Source organism: Ranitomeya variabilis, chromosome 2, assembly GCF_051348905.1.
Source record: "Ranitomeya variabilis isolate aRanVar5 chromosome 2, aRanVar5.hap1, whole genome shotgun sequence".
Classification (NCBI taxonomy): domain Eukaryota; kingdom Metazoa; phylum Chordata; class Amphibia; order Anura; family Dendrobatidae; genus Ranitomeya; species Ranitomeya variabilis.
In genome coordinates this window covers 57,479,197-57,496,223 of record NC_135233.1, presented here as the reverse complement: position 1 = coordinate 57,496,223, position 17,027 = coordinate 57,479,197, and the positions used below count along the sequence as shown (strand labels likewise).

The window sequence follows — 17,027 nt, the reverse complement described above, 5'->3', positions numbered from 1 at the left end:
TCTCCACACCTGACTAAAGGTGTGGAGGGCAAAATCTGCTGCCCAGAGCTTCCAGCTTAGTTGAATAGATCCATACTGATAAGCTGGACAAATGAGCAAAACATAGAATGTGCTGAACAATAAAGTCCACAACAAGTGGACTGCAAAAGGACGAGCAAGGACTTATCTTTGCTGAAAGCCTCAGAATGTCAGGAAAATCCAAAAGAGCAGTGACTCCAAGCAGGAACAATTGACAACTGGCATTGATTGAGGGATAAGGCCAGACTAAAATAGCTGAGCCAGAAAGACGATCAGTGGAAACAGCTGCTGATGCTAAATCCAAGAAGCAGCTATACCACTCAAAACCACCGGAGGGAGCCCAAGAGCAGAATTCACAAAAGTGCTACTTACAACCACCGGAGGGAGCCCAAGAACGGAATTCACAACAGTACCCCCCCTTGAGGAGGGGTCACCGAACCCTCACCAGAGCCCCCAGGCTGATCATTATGAGCCAAGTGAAAAGCATGAACCAAATCGGCGGCATGGACATCGGAGGCAACCACCCAAGAATTATCCTCCTGGCCATAACCCTTCCACTTGACAAGATACTGAAGCCTCCACCTCGAAAAACGAGAATCCAAAATTTTTTCAACCACATATTCCAACTCCCCCTCAACCAACACTGGGGCAGGAGGATCAACAGAGGGAACAACAGGTACCACATATCTCCGCAACAAAGATCTATGGAAAACATTGAGGATGGCAAAAGAGGCTGGAAGGGCCAAACGAAAAGACACTGGATTGATAATCTCAGAAATCTTATAAGGACCAATAAACCGAGGCTTGAACTTAGGGGAAGAAACCATCATAGAAACATGATGGGAAGATAACCAGACTAAATCCCCCACACGAAGCCGAGGACCAACACACCGACGGCGGTTAGCAAAACGCTGAGCCTTTTCCTGAGACAACGTCAAATTGTCTACCACATGAGTCCAAATCTGCTGTAACCTGTCCATCACAGAATCTACACAAGGACGGCTGGTCAGAAGGCTCAACCAGCCCTGAAGAAAAACGAGGATGGAAACCAAAATTACAAAAAAAAGGCGAAACCAAAGTAGCCGAACTGGCCCGATTATTAAGGGCAAACTCGGCCAATGGCAAGAAAGCCACCCAATCATCCTGATCAGCAGACACAAAGCATCTCAAATAGGTTTCCAAGGTTTGATTAGTTCGCTCAGTTTGGCCATTTGTCTGAGGATGGAACGCGGAAGAAAAAGACAAATTAATGCCCATCCTAGCACAAAAGGCCCGCCAAAACCTGGAAACAAATTGGGAACCTCTGTCAGACACAATATTCTCCGGAATGCCATGCAAACGAACCACATGCTGAAAAAATAATGGAACCAAATCAGAGGAGGAAGGCAATTTAGGCAAAGGTACCAAATGGACCATTTTAGAGAACCGATCACAAACCACCCAGATAACAGACATCTTCTGGGAAACAGGAAGATCCGAAATAAAATCCATGGAAATATGCGTCCAGGGCCTCTCAGGGACAGGCAAAGGCAAAAGCAACCCACTAGCGCCGGAACAGCAAGGCTTAGCCCGGGCACAGGTCCCACAGGACTGCACAAAAGAACGCACATCCCGTGACAAGGAAGGCCACCAAAAGGACCTAGCAACCAAATCTCTGGTACCAAAAATCCCAGGATGACCGGCCAACACCGAACAATGGACCTCAGAAATTACCTTACTTGTCCATCTATCAGGAACAAACAGCTTCCCCACAGGACAGCGGTCAGGTTTATCAGCCTGAAATTCCAGAAGCACTCACCGTAAATCAGGAGAGAAGGCAGAAAGAATCACCCCTTCCCTAAGAATGCCAACCGGCTCAAGAACCCCAGGAGAATCAGGCAAAAAACTCCTAGAGAGAGCATCCCCTTTAACATTCTTAGATCCCGGAAGATATGAGACCACAAAATCGAAACGGGAGAAAAACAGGGACCATCGAGCCTGTCTAGGGTTCAGCCGCTTGGCCGACTCGAGGTAAATCAGATTTTTATGATCGGTCAAGACCACAACGCGGTGCTTGGCTCCCTCAAGCCAATGTCGCCACTCCTCAAATGCCCACTTCATAGCCAACAACTCCCAATTGCCAACATCATAATTGCGTTCCGCAGGTGAAAACTTTCAGGAAAAGAAGGCACATGGTTTCATCAAGGAACCATCAGAATTCCTCTGTGACAAAACGGCCCCTGCCCCAATCTCAGAAGCGTCAACCTCAACCTGAAAAGGAAGAGACACCTCCGGCTGACGCAAGACAGGGGCAGAAATAAATCGGCGCTTAAGCTCCTGAAAGGCCTCAACAGCCTCAGAGGACCAATTTGTCACATCAGCGCCTTTCTTCGTCAAATCAGTCAGGGGCTTAACCACACTAGAGAAGTTGGCAATGAAACGGCGATAAAAATTAGCAAAGCCCAAAAATTTCTGAAGGCTCTTCACAGATGTGGGTTGAATCCAGTCATGAATGGCTTGGACCTTAACAGGATCCATTTCTATAGACGAAGGAGAAAAAATAAACCCCAAAAAAGAAACCTTCTGAACTCCAAATAGGCACTTAGACCCCTTCACAAATAGAGCATTATCACGAAGGATCTGGAATACCATCCTGACTTGCTTCACATGAGATTCCCAATCATTGGAAAAAATCAAAATATCATCCAAATACACAATCAAGAATTTATCAAGATAATTGCGGAAAATATCATGCATGAAGGACTGGAACACAGAAGGAGCATTAGAAAGCCCGAAAGGCATCACCAGGTATTCAAAATGGCCTTCGGGCGTATTAAATGCAGTTTTTCATTCGTCACCCTGTTTAATACGGACAAGATTATATGCCCCTCAAAGGTCAATCTTGGTAAACCAACTAGCCCCCTTAATCCGAGCAAATAAATCAGAGAGCAAAGGTAAAGGGTATTGGAATTTGACCGTGATCTTATTAAGAAGGCGATAATCAATACAGGGTCTCAAGGAGCCATCCTTCTTGGCAAGAAAAAAGAATCCCGCTCCCAATGGTGACGAAGACGGCCGAATATGCCCCTTCTCTAAGGACTCCTTCACATAGCTCCGCATGGCGGCATGCTCTGGCACAGACAGATAGAAGAGTCGGCCCTTAGAGAACTTACAGCCAGGAACCAAGTCAATAGCACAATCACAGTCCCTATGTGGAGGAAGGGAACTAAACTTGGGCTCATCGAATACATCCTGGAAATATGACAAAAATTCAGGAACATCAGAAGAGGGGGAAGAGGAAATTGACATTAAAGGAACGTCACTATGTACCCCTTGACAACCCCAACTAGTCACAGACATCGATTTCCAATCCAACACTGGATTGTGTACTTGTAACCATGGAAAACCCAGTACAACAACATCATGTAAATTATGCAACACCAGAAAACGACAATCTTCCTGATGTGCTGGAGCCATGCACATATTCAGCTGAGTCCAATACTGAGGTTTATTCTTGGCCAACGGTGTAGCATCAATACCCCTCAAAGGAATAGGGCTCTGCAAAGGCTGCAAAGAAAAACCACAGCGCCTGGTGAAGTCTAAGTCCATTAAGTTCAGGGCAGCGCCTGAATCCACAAATGCCATGACAGAAAAAGATGACAATGAGCAAATCAGGGTCACAGACAGGAGAAACTTAGGCTGTACAGTACTAATGGTAACAGATCTAGCAACCCTCTTAATACGCTTAGGGCAATCAGAAATAGTATGAGCAGAATCACCACAGTAAAAACACAGCCCATTCTGACGTCTGTATCCCCTCTGTTCCGCTCTAGTCAGAATCCTATCACATTGCATAGGCTCAGGACTCTGTTCAGAGGACGCTGCCATGTGGTGCACCACTTTGCGCTCGCGCAGGCGCCGATAAATCTGAATGGCCAGAGACATAGATTCGCTCAAACCAACAGGCGTGGGGAACCCCACCATAACATCTTTAAGGGCTTCAGAAAGACCCTTTCTGAAAATTGCTGCCAGAGCGTCCTCATTCCATTTAGTGAGCACAGACCATTTTCTAAATTTCTGGCAGTATAATTCTGCCTCTTCCTGACCCTGACGCAGGGCCAACAAGGTTTTTTCCGCATGATCCACAGAGTTAGGTTCGTCATACAATAATCCGAGCGATTGAAAAAATGCATCTACATTAAGCAATGCCGGATCCCCCGACTCAAGGGAGAATGCCCAGTCCTGAGGGTCACCACGCAGCAGAAAAATAACTATTTTAACTTGCTGAGTGGGGTCACCAGAGGAATGGGGTTTCAGAGCAAAAAACAATTTGCAGTTATTTTTAAAGTTCAAAAACTTAGATCTATCCCCGTAAAACAAATCTGGAGTAGGAATTCTAGGCTCTAAGGCTAGAGTCTGAACAACATAATCTTGGATATTCTGTACTCTTGCAGCAAGCTGATCCACACGAGAAAACAAACCCTGAACATCCATGTCCGCACCCAAATCCTGAACCACCCAGAGATTAAGAGGAAGGAAAAAGACAAAACAGACTAAAGAAAAAAAAATGGCTCAGAACTCTTTTTCTTTTCCTTCTTTTGAGATGCATTCAACTCATTTTTGGCCAGTTGTACTGTTATGGACTGGTAATTTAGGAGCGACATGCGACTAGCTCTGAGCAGGTGGTAACTATACAGACCGCAGTTCCTGATCTTAACACAACACTAGCAGTAGCCGTGGGATGTTCCTGTCACTCCCTGGACACCTCGTCACAGCCGGAGAACTAGCTACCCCTAAAGGTAGAAACAGGAAAGCTATCTTGCCTCAGAGAAAATCCCCAAAGATAGACAGCCCCCCACAAATAATGACTGTGAGAGGAGAAGGAAATGACATAAGCAGTATGAAACAAGATTTAGCAAAGGAGGCCACTTCTAGCTAGATAGATAGTACAGGAAAGAACACTGTGCGGTCAGTAATAAAAACTAGAAAAAGTCCACCGCAGAGAAATGCAAAAATCTCCACACCTGACTAAAGGTGTGGAGGGCAAAATCTGCTGCCCAGAGCTTCCAGCTTAGCTGAGTAGATCCATACTGATAAGCTGGACAAATGAGCAAAACATAGAATGTGCTGAACAATAAAGTCCACAACAAGTGGACTGCAAAAGGACGAGCAAGGACTTATCTTTGCTGAAAGGGTCAGAATGTCAGGAAAATCCAAAAGAGCAGTGACTCCAAGCAGGAACAATTGACAACTGGCATTGATTGAGGGATAAGGCCAGACTAAAATAGCCGAGCCAGAAAGACGATCAGTGGAAGCAGCTGCTGCTGCTAAATCCAAGAAGCAGCTATACCACTCAAAACCACCGGAGGGAGCCTAAGAGCAGAATTCACAAAAGTGCTACTTACAACCACCGGAGGGAGCCCAAGAACGGAATTCACAACAGAGGACGTCATGGAATGAAGATGGGAGGCGCTGGACCAGACCTGAGACACCCATCGGACCTGGACCACAGCAGGACCGCCCCTGGGTGAGTATAATATAGCATCTTTTTTTCATCTTTCAGGTAACATCGGGGGGCTTATCTACAGCATTACAGAATGCTGTAGATAAGCCCCTGATGACGGTGAGCTTACCTCACTATCGATTTTGGGGGTGACAGGTTCCCTTTAATTTGCGCTTTTTTATATATGTTCATGTGGATTTTTTTATGTTTGTCATTGTGAGCACGGTTTAGGGTTTGGAGGTATTTTTGGCTGATCCGTCAATCGCAACATTTATATCAGGCGGCAAATTTTTGTGCAAATGTCTCAAGACTCTTCATGGAATGATCTTATGTATGCCTGGAATTTTTGTGCACAATTTGAGAAAATCTAGAGGTAAATGCTTATTTTTGCACTAAAAAGTAGCAACTAAAGTTAAAGATTAAAGTAAAGAGCATTTTTTTATTGTGCACAAAATTTGTGAACCACATGCTCCCATTTGAAGAATTTGATGCAAAAATGTTCACAAATACAGCAAGACAATAATAGATACTTAAAGGGTTTGTGCAGTCAAATCGATGTCTGTAGTCACTCTGTGTGACTACAGACTTATGAATCCCCCCAGCACATGCACTGTGCGCTACAGGGATTCGCCTGTTTCTGACCAGGGACCGGAGAGTATGTATGTGTTATACATATTCCCGGCCAGCGATCACTCTCCATACGCTTGTATGTAGCGAGGTCGCGTCCCCTAGTCAGCCACGCCCACTGGCCAGCTGCAATAAAGGGTATGGAGCGAGGCCGTGCCCACTAGATGGGCCCTGACCGGGAGTATGTATAACTCATACATACCGTCCGGTTCCGAGTCAGAAACTGGCGACTCCCCGCAACGCACGGTGCGTGCACTGGGGGATTCATAAGTCTGCAGTCACACAGAATGACTGTAGATTTACTGAGTTGGACCCATCAACCCCTTTAAAGAATATATCACATTTTCCTCTAAAATGATGCAAAATTTGTGCAAAAATTTTAAGTGTACATAAAATTATTTATTTATTCATTGCTTACATAGTGCTACCTTATTCTGTAGTGATTTACATACATTACTATCTCTGTATATTACTGTACCTCTGATTGGGCTCGCAATGTAAATTCCTTATCATTATGTCTTTGAAGTGTAGGAAACCATAGAATCCAGAGGAAACCCAGGCAAACATGGGGAGAACATACAAACTCCTTGCAAATGTTGTTCTCCTGGGATACCTTTAAGGGGGATTGAAATACATATGCTCTAAAATTTCTCAACTTTTTAAAAAGTCACAATTGATGAACCCTATATCCCGCCCACAATGCTAAAAATAAAAAAAAGGTTGAAAGCATATTAAATAAACTTTCTAAAAGGCGCAGATAAAAAAAATAAGATGCAAATTAAAAAAACTGCAAAAAAAGACCCAAAAAAGGCACAAATGAAATAATGAATCGGTGCCATGGTACTTTCAGTATTTAAAAATGTTGCCTCTTGACAGGTCACTGATATTTTAGGGCATAATTGCTAAAATATTGACATACATGCTTTGCACCTGGTGTTTAGGGTGTTTTATACATGTTTTGTGCCTTTCTAGCATGGCTTAAAGCAGGGGTGGGGACCTCAGGCCCCAGCGCCGTACCTCGATTACCTTTTATCAGGCAGATTCTCAGGGATTGCATTCTTGGGCAGGGAGGTGTATTTTGATTACAACCAGCTCATTCATTTCTTCTTTCTCTGTTAGCACACACACGCAGTGTTCACTACTGAACACTGAAGGGCATGCAATGAAAGATTACGTCCTGACACCAGTGCCAGAGTCAGGATGTACTTTGTGGGCAGAGTTTGTACGGCCCCCGAAGGATGGTATAAATATCCTAATAGCCCTTGGCAGAAAAAAGATTCCCCACCCCTGGCTTAAAGAAAGGGGAGCATGATTTATGGAGAAATGGAACATGGCTAAGCAGAAATTGGGTATTGTACGAAATGCATAACATGGTGGGAATAACTTGGTCTAAAGTAAACCAATTAAGAGGGGATATAAAGTTGGACAAAAAATACAAAAGTTGTCCCATATTTATCACCCTACATGAGCTAATGTGATAAATGTGGTGCATTGTCTATAATACAAATGAATCTTTATATTAGTTCAAGGGGAACTTGAACTATAGCTCAGGGATAATGGTGAAACCGGGTGTATGTGACCAAATCTCCACTGCGCATAAGGATGAATGGCAGACAATATTTTTCAAAGCTTTATTTGAAAACAGGTTATATAGTCAATGCGTTTGGAGGTCCTGAGTTGACTATATAACCTGTTTTGAAACAAAGCTTTGAAGAATATTGTCTGCCTTTTATGCTTATCAGCAGTGCAGATTTGGACACATTCACCCAGTTTGACCATTATCCTCGGTCTTTGGACCCGTGTCCTCCAGCAGCTGATCTATGCTTTTTTCATGTTGCAACAAAACAAGGTAAGCGTACCTCTCCCCGATGCACCCTATGATTTTAACCAGTTAAGACCCTATTTGCGCTTTTTTTGCTCTCCATATTTTCTACTTTTCTGACCTGGGACCGGAGAGTATGTATGTGTTATACATACTGCCGGCCAGCGCTCACTCTCCATATGCTTGTATGTAGCGAGGACGCATCCTCTAGTCAGCCACGCCCACTGGCCAGCTGCAATAAAGTGTATTATAGCTGAGTGATAGCTCACGAAAACCCACCTTCCCCTCCACTTCAATAACAGTAAACTGATTGAATTTTAAAGAGAAAGGAGGGATTCAATTGTCAGATATCTCTCCACTAATGGTGCCTGAGCGAGCCAGAAACGCGTCAGGTTTTAGTTTTAACCATTTTTTTGCGTCTAACTAATACAATATATTTTTTATATTATTTGGACTGATGTGCCGGATCAAATCCTTCCTTTCTCTTCACTTTGGCTGCACTCATCGGCACCCTCCAGTGGATCTCCAACCCTGACAGAAATACTGCACAGCGTGGTGAACTCTACAAACTCCCCACTTCTATCTCCTGTGATTGAATTTTAGTAATGCAAACTGTTTCATAATTACTTGTACAGAAGTTAAGGGATTGATAGAATGCCATATACAAATGTAGCAGCCTCCAACATGATAGACGTCGCATTTCAAGACTAGCATCATGCTATGTGATCAGAATTATTTTTGATTGAGCATAGCGCTACTCAAATAGTATAGATAGTATGTTATCATACTGCAGATGTCAGGCTTGGAGCTGCTTCATCTGTAGCATCTGAGCAGCCCTATAACTGCTGTCATAGGTGATAGAGCTATATGTAGGCTCAAGTCTTCCCCATGCAAAATAGAGAACACTGTGCAACTAATCTTAGTCTGCAATAAACAAATCAACATTTGTAATAAATGTATGATTGCTGAGTGTCCCATCATTACAAAAATGGGGGTCCTGACTCACTAGGTTGTTTGAATGGAACAATGTTTGAGCATCCAACCCCCGTTTCGAAATCAATTGGGCTGTTGGGAAAAACCTGTTACAATGTTACCTTTATGGCAAAATACACATTCCATGCTTTATCCTGGTTATTATGAGAACATATGTAGCAAAGGTTATCATGACTCACAACACATCATATTGAAAGCCTTTCTTAGAAAGTTATCTCACAAGAGAAGCAAGATAAAACTGCAGGAGCTATTGACTAATGTTGAGTTAGGTGTTGTTGAATTACACTTTTTGTACCGTAATATCCCAATTGCTTTGCTATCTGAGTCAAAGTAACCTTTTCTAAATATATATATGCCATGATTATCTATTAAACTATGCTCTCTATAATTTTTCAGCTCCAAATTGCACCCATTATGCAATGAAAGTCATTTTTTCCTACATGGTGATTTAAAGCCTATGAACAAGACATATGGACAACTTGACGATGAGTTGAGCGATACACTACTCTTTGACCAGAGTGAAGTTTTTGACTATGATTTCTGTGGTGATAAGCAGAATGTTGCTTGCTCCCCTAAACCGGATGAATTCAACCCATGCGAAGACATAATGGGATACAACTTTCTCCGAATCCTTATGTGGTGTATTAGCATTTTGGCCATTACAGGAAATGCAATAGTGTTGATCATTCTAATAACTAGTAAGTCAAAATTCACCGTCCCTAAATTTTTAATGTGCAATCTCTCATTCGCAGACTTTTGCATGGGAATTTATCTTTTGCTTATTGCATCTGTGGATATAAAAACCAAAAGTCAATATTATAATTATGCTATCGATTGGCAAACTGGAGCGGGATGTCATGCGGCAGGATTTTTTACAGTATTTGCCAGTGAACTCTCTGTATACACACTGACGGCCATAACTTTGGAAAGATGGCATACAATTACCTATGCAATGCAGCTACAACGTAAGGTTCGGTTTCGGCATGCTTTCATCATTATGATTTCTGGGTGGATATTTGCTTTTGTTGTGGCTCTACTCCCTATTGTTGGCATTAGTAGCTACATGAAGGTTAGTATTTGCCTACCGATGGACATTGAAACTATACCTTCACAAGCTTACATCATATTTCTACTAGTACTTAATGTATTAGCATTTGTGGCTATTTGTATCTGCTATGCCCATATATACATGACTGTACGTAATCCTGATATGATTTCTTCAAACAGCGATACAAAGACTGCAATACGTATGGCAATATTAATATTCACAAATTTTCTATGCACAGCTCCCATTTCCTTCTTTGCAATTTCCGCATCACTCAAGGTCCCTCTAATAACCGTCTCCAACTCCAAGATTCTTTTAGTTCTTTTTTACCCCATTAATTCATGTGCTAATCCATTTTTGTACGCCTTTTTTACAAAAGCTTTTCGTAAAGACTTTTATGCTTTAATGAGTAAACTTGGCTGCTGTAAATCACAAGCTCAGATTTTTAGAACCGAAACGTCATCTTCCAACCTCAACTCAAGAAATGGACATTATACCCCTGGTCAGAAAAGTAGCACCGGATCTGTGTACACATTAGTCACGCTCAATCAACAAAACGGAACTTGTAACTTTTCTTTTTAATTTCTAAATTATTTACAATATTTTTTCCAGTTTTTAGGAAAGTGTTATGAGCAATACCTAAAATTCAATATGGCAGTTCAACCAAAGCTGAATTTAGTAAAAAGTAAAATTGTATTGAGAAATATTTCAGGATTGTACACTAAAATATTTTATGCTGGATAAAATTAATTTTTAGAACCTAAGTGATTGTTAAATTTGCCCAAATGTTATGGTAGAGAGCAGCCTCATCCAGTGTTGATCGCAGGAAGAAGCCCATAGCTATTGGACTGGAAAGAGCCACAAGTCCCAGGAATGAAACAGGGCTACTGAATAGTCACTCTACACTGGCCAAGCACAAAGCAAGAGTAAATAGGACAGGCAAAGTGATAAAAAGGCTAACAGACTCAGTCATTGCTGCTACATTCAAGTAAGAGCATTATTTCACAGATGGCTTCACAGATGTACTGCTCAATACCGCTGCATAATGTCTTCTATGCTGCTGCTTCTGAACATTTGTTACAAAAGTGAGCAGATATTCCTTATGTCAATCTGTGCAGTATAATGCTAAGGTCACAATAGGCATTTTTGCTGCGTTTTTTCTGCAGCAAAACCTGCACTCTTGGCAGAAAAGAAGCATCGTCAAAAACGCATGTTTGGTGCATTTTGGGTGCATTTTTTTATGCGTTTTGGTGCATTTTTTCAGGATCTCAAAGTAGCATGAACACAGGTCACCAATACAAGACATATATTCATGAAAATATACACATACATATGTAGCAGCTGGAGAGGTGAATTGGTCTGGAATAATTTACTTAAGACCCTGGCAGTATATTGAGTTTGTAGGACACTGTTTAACTTTCACACTTTGCATCAGTCATTGAGTTGCTCACACATTGCGCTATCTCACACCTTGGTCAGCCACAGGCATTGTTCAATCTTACACCTTGGTCGGCCAATGTTTACTTTGTACACATTAATAATTTAATGAAACTGTATTAATCCCAACTGCCATCTCAGGAGACCAAGACAAGATGTTAAACCTGGAAAAATCACAAAAATAAATGGGTTTCATATACTAGTGTACCTAATTTTTTTCATTTTGTCTGCATTTTTCCATCACCCATTGCTTTCAAAGGCTGAGAAACGCTGAAGAAGTGACATGCACCATGTCCAAAAAACCATGCAAAGCACAAAATATTGATGACAAAAAAACAATCTGTGTCCATGAGATTTCTGAAATCTCATTGGCTTTGCAGGTACTGTAAAAACTGCTGAAAATTTGCATAAAAAAGCAGCAAAAATGCCTAGTGTGAACTTAGGCTAAGGCAGGCAAATTACCCATTTGTCTACATCCAATAGCGTAGAGAGAACTGAAAATGAGTGATAATGGTCATATAATGGCTAGGAATATTGTTACCATAGTGTTAGCAGGAATATTTGTGAGTCAACAGATTGAATCTTTCAATTAAATGGGTTATTCCCGTCCCAGCCGTTCATTGCTGGGGTGGGGATATCTGCATCGAAGTGCTGGTGACATGAAGTGTGATCACAAAAACACCTTGTGGAAACAGTGTAGCCCAGCCTGGATAATTGTTTCCAGAGCCCCACCTCGTGTATAGCTTATTTAGATACTGATATTTTGGTCTGACCTATTACACGAAGAGTAAGATTTGACAAAAACCTTTTAAAAATAAAAGCCACTGTGATAAAAAAAAGAAACAATATATATAATTTAGAATTGATGAACAAATGACATATAAATAGATGTTTTGTAAAATGTGTGATTACATTGTGCACTCCTTCCTCTGTATGTTGATGCAAAGTACTAATTAACTTTTGAAACTGTATTCACTAGTTCACTCCCCAGTAAATTATATTAAAATGTAATTATCTCTCTTTGTAACTGTTTATTATTAGCAAATAAATATCACATTATTGTATTTAGAGCTGTTTTAACTGACTGGGGTCTTCAGGATCATCTGTGGGTCCCACGAAAAATTTAGCATTTAGGTCTTTGTGTACCAGTATCTTTATGATATAATATTCATGACCTATGACCTCTATGATCTAAGTTTTTATAGGGGGTTTTCTCGGATCAGACTCTTGATGGCCTATCCTTAGAGATCATCAATATTAGATGAGTGGCGTTCTGACAGTAAAGCATCATCGCTCACGTGAGTGCTGCAATCTTTTCAGCCTTTACTTTGATCTATCAATTTTACTTAGTAGAAAATATCATAGGGTACTTAGTGATTTTTTATCAAAAAAACAATCCCATCATGAGAAGGTGTACCCAATTTGGATGGTCTGATCCTATCTCTAGTATATTAAAACCATACTTTTGTCTGCCAACTTCAACTTGATTAAGGGGAGAGCAGGACAGGAGCCCAACTAGTTCAGACACCTGTCCATGGGAAGCTATAGAGAAGAAATGTCTAGCTCAGAAAAGAGGGACATGACAGTTTCTACAAAGTACAAGAAACTACAGAAAAACCATAAAAATGAGCCAGAACATAAGTTGGTATATATACCATGCGTATGAGCACATTAACACTGTGACCATTTCATATACAAAACCCAAGAAGAAAAAAACTAATTATAGGTCTTCTAAACTATTTTATTTGATTAGATCTAGAAATAAATAATTACAATGTAGCTTGATTTCTCCTTGTCTCCTCACTAACAATGCCACGTGTTCATACTCTATCCTAGGTGTTCTGCTTTAAGGTTTGTCTAGATAAGCAGATAATCGTTTAAGTGATGATGAATAATACCATCGTAACTCACGACCGGCAAACAATTTCACACAGATATTTGCAGAGGATGAGAATCGGGAATTAAGTGGTTGAATAGCAATCGTTATATGGTGACATTGGGCATTGTGCACCGTGTACACACAGACAAAGAATCTGAAGGGTATTTGTGTTCAATGTTCAAATCCCATAAGTGATACCATATTTTTTAAATATGTGAACTCATAAAGTATTATACAGACATTTCTGTTGTTACTGTAAAAATAATATTTAATCGAATTAAAGCTAAATTTTCTTCGCTAATTATGAATATGTACTAGCTCCATCTGCGAATGTGTACTCATTCCTTTGCTCTAACTATTTTTGAACTATTTATTGCCTTGGAACACAGCCAACCCTATTAAGGACTTGAATTTCTACTTTTCCGTTTTGTCAAATTGTTGAATGAGCAAACATTATTTGCATTACGCAATTTTCAAAAATTAAAGAAGAATTTGGTTTTGCTCATCTAAGCGATTTCAGCCACGATGGACGAGCATTTTTCACACTGAGATTAGTCACTCAACTCATTCACAATATGCAATTATTGTGAACGATAAGTCATTACCGTTAGCATCCAACAGATTATCGACCAGTGTAAATGACCCTTAAATGCCCCCATACACATGACACTAAAGTTAGCCAAATCCACCGATGTCAGCCTGAATGGTGAACAGTCTAATATGTAAGGAGACCTCCTGATTCTCCTGCAACAGATGATATCAAGGTTGAGAAGTATCCAGCGTGTTTTATTTCAACGTCTGATCCTTTTGTTCTTTTCAAGTGGCAGCACTCTCATAGAGAATATAGGACTGCTTAGTCAAGCTGAGTGTTCTTGTCTATGGTGGACTTGGGAGGGATAGCTGTCAGCCGATCATTCGGGTGGCAGCTATTTAATGTGTATTGGGGGCTTTAAAATGACTCTGTATGGCACCATATTCACCTCCAAAAGCAATGAATCTAGCTATATATATGATATGAATACCATATTTTCTGTCTTTGCAACATGGATTTATAATCTTATACTCTGTACTCCTCTTTCTGGACCTGTCCTCTGCTTTTGACACAGTTGACCACTGCCTCCTATAACAGATCCTCTCCTTGCCCTATCCTGGATCTCCTCATACCTTTCCAACTGCACATTCAGTGTCTCCCACTCCCACACTACCTCCTCATCCCACCCTCTCTCTGTTGGAGTCCCCCAAGTCTCTGTTCTAGGACCCCTACTCTTCTCAATCTATACACTTGGCCTGGGACAACTAATTAAGTCCCATGGATTCCAGTACCACCTTTATGCTGATGACACTCAGATCTACCTTTCTGACCCAGACATCACCTCCCTGCTGTCCAGAATCCCATAGTGTCTATCAGCCATATCCTCCTTCTTCTCCTCTCCCTTCCTCAAACTCAATGTGGACAAATCTGAACTCATCATCTTTCCTCCATCTCATAGATCTTCCTTACCTGACCTATCTATCGCAATTAACGACACCATGCTTTCCCCCGTACCGGAAGTCCGCTGCCTCGGAGTAACCCTTGACTCTGCCCTGTCCTTCAAACAGCACATCCAAACTCTTTCCTCCTCCTGTCGCCTCCAGCTCAAAAATATCTCCAGAATCCGTCCTTTCCTCAACCGTCAATCTACTAAAATTCTTGTGCATGCCCTCATCATCTCTTTCCTTGACTACTGCAACATCCTTTTCTGTGGCATCCCTGCTAACACCCTTGCACCTCCCCAGTCCATCCTTAACTCTCCTTGCTACTCCTCCGCTTCCCCCTCTGCAAATCTCTTCATTGGCTCCCATTCCCTCAGCGTATCCAGTTACTGACCTACAAAGCCATCCATAACCTGTCTTCTCCATATATCTCTCAACTAATCCCCCGATATCTTCCCTTACGTAATCTCCGGTCCTCCCAAGACCTCCTTCTCTCCTCCACACTTATTCGCTCCTCACCCAACCACCTCCAAGACTTCTCCCGAATATCCCTCATCCTCTGGAATTCTTTGCCCCAACACGTCCGATTATCAACCACATTCGGATCCTTCAGATGGAACCTGAAAAGCCACCTCTTCAGGAAAGCCTACAGCCTGCACTGACGCTGCTGCCTCCTCACCACTACCGAAGCTACTGCCCCACCAACACCGGAGCTCCTGCAACCGTCAACCTATTGTCTCCATCCCTACCATCCGGTAGAATGTAAGCCCACAAAGGCAGGATCCTCGCCCCTCTGTATCAATCTGTAATTGTTACTGTGCTTACTGTAAGTGATCTCTGTACTTTGTATGTAACCCCTTCTCATGTACAGCACCATGGAATCAATGGTGCTATGTAAATAAATAATAATAATAATAATGAGCCCAAATGTGTGAGACCATTCTCTATTTGCAATTTACTACACCTTTAATTGATTGTCAAATGTCAAAATGTCATAGGTATACAATAATGCCAAGGCCACAATACACATACAAAAAGTTACCTTTCTAACATTGATTTTTATGCAAACTGGAAAAAGATAATGGAGAAACCAGTTATAACTGTTTTATTAATCCCTTTCTGACATATGACGTACTATCCCATCGAGGTGGGGTGGGCCCGTATGACCACCGACGGGATAGTACGTCATATGCGATCGGCCGCGCTCATGGGGGGGGCACGGCCGATCGCGGCCGGGTGTCAGCTGACTATCGCAGCTGACATCCGGCACTATGTGCCAGGCGCGGCCACAGACCGCTCCTGGCACATTAACCCCCGGAACACCGGAAAACATGATGGCAGTGTTTCAGTGGTATAGGGAAGCATCGCGCAGGGAGGGGGCTCCCTGCGTGCTTCCTTGTGACCCTCAGAGCAACGCGATGTGCTCGCGTTGCTCCGAGGGTCTCCTACCTCCTTCTCCCTGCAGGCCCCAGATCCAAAATGGCCGTGGGGCTGCTTCCGGGTCCTGCAGGGAGGTGGCTTGCCAGCACCTGCTCAGGTAAGCCTACAGCCCTGCCTGTCAGATCGCTGATCTGACACAGTGGTGTGCAAAGTGTCAGATCAGCGATCTGACCCTATAACATGATGCCCCCCGGGGCAATGTTATAGTGTAAAAAAAAGAATATATTCAGATGTGTAAAAAAAAATAATTCCTAAATAAAGAAAAAAATATATATATGTTGTTCCCATAAATATATTTCTTTATCTAAATAATAAAAAAACAATAAAAGAACACATAATTAGTATCGCTGCGTCCGTAATGACCCGACCTGTAAAACTGTCCCACTAGTTAACCCCTTTATTGAACACCATTAAAAAAATGAGGCAAAAAACGCTTTATTATCATATCGCCAAACAAAAAGTGGAATAACACGCAATCAAAAAGACGGATATAAATAACCATGGTACCGCTGAAAACGTCATCTTGTCCCACAAAAAATGAGCCGCCATACAGCATCATCAGCGAAAAAATCAAAAACTCATAGTCCTCAGAATAAAGTGATGCAAAAATAATTATTTTTTATCTAAAATAGTTTTTATCGTATAAAAGTGCCAAAACATAAAAAATTATATAAACGAGGTATCGCTGTAATCGAATTAACCCGAAGAATAAAACTGCTTTATCAATTTTATGAAACGCAAAACAGTATAAACGTCCCCCCAAAAGAAATTTTTGAATAGCTGTTTTTTGGTCATTCTGCCTCACAAAAAT

General features: G+C 41.7%; 1 protein-coding gene across 6 annotated transcripts in view; it reads left to right on the top strand.

Moving 5' to 3' along the window:
- FSHR (follicle stimulating hormone receptor) overlaps positions 1-17,027 on the top strand; it is a 489,167-nt gene that overhangs the window by 338,733 nt on the left and 133,407 nt on the right. For 5 of the 6 annotated variants that reach the window (XM_077282455.1, XM_077282454.1, XM_077282457.1 and 2 more), the window contains one exon: positions 9,339-15,697. The exons of the other annotated variant lie outside the window; for it this stretch is intronic. In XM_077282455.1, the coding sequence (XP_077138570.1) occupies positions 9,339-10,569 (1,231 nt within the window). In that variant the 3' untranslated portion in view covers positions 10,570-15,697. Of the gene's footprint in view, positions 1-9,338; positions 15,698-17,027 lie in introns of those variants that run through there. 6 annotated transcript variants of the gene reach the window in all.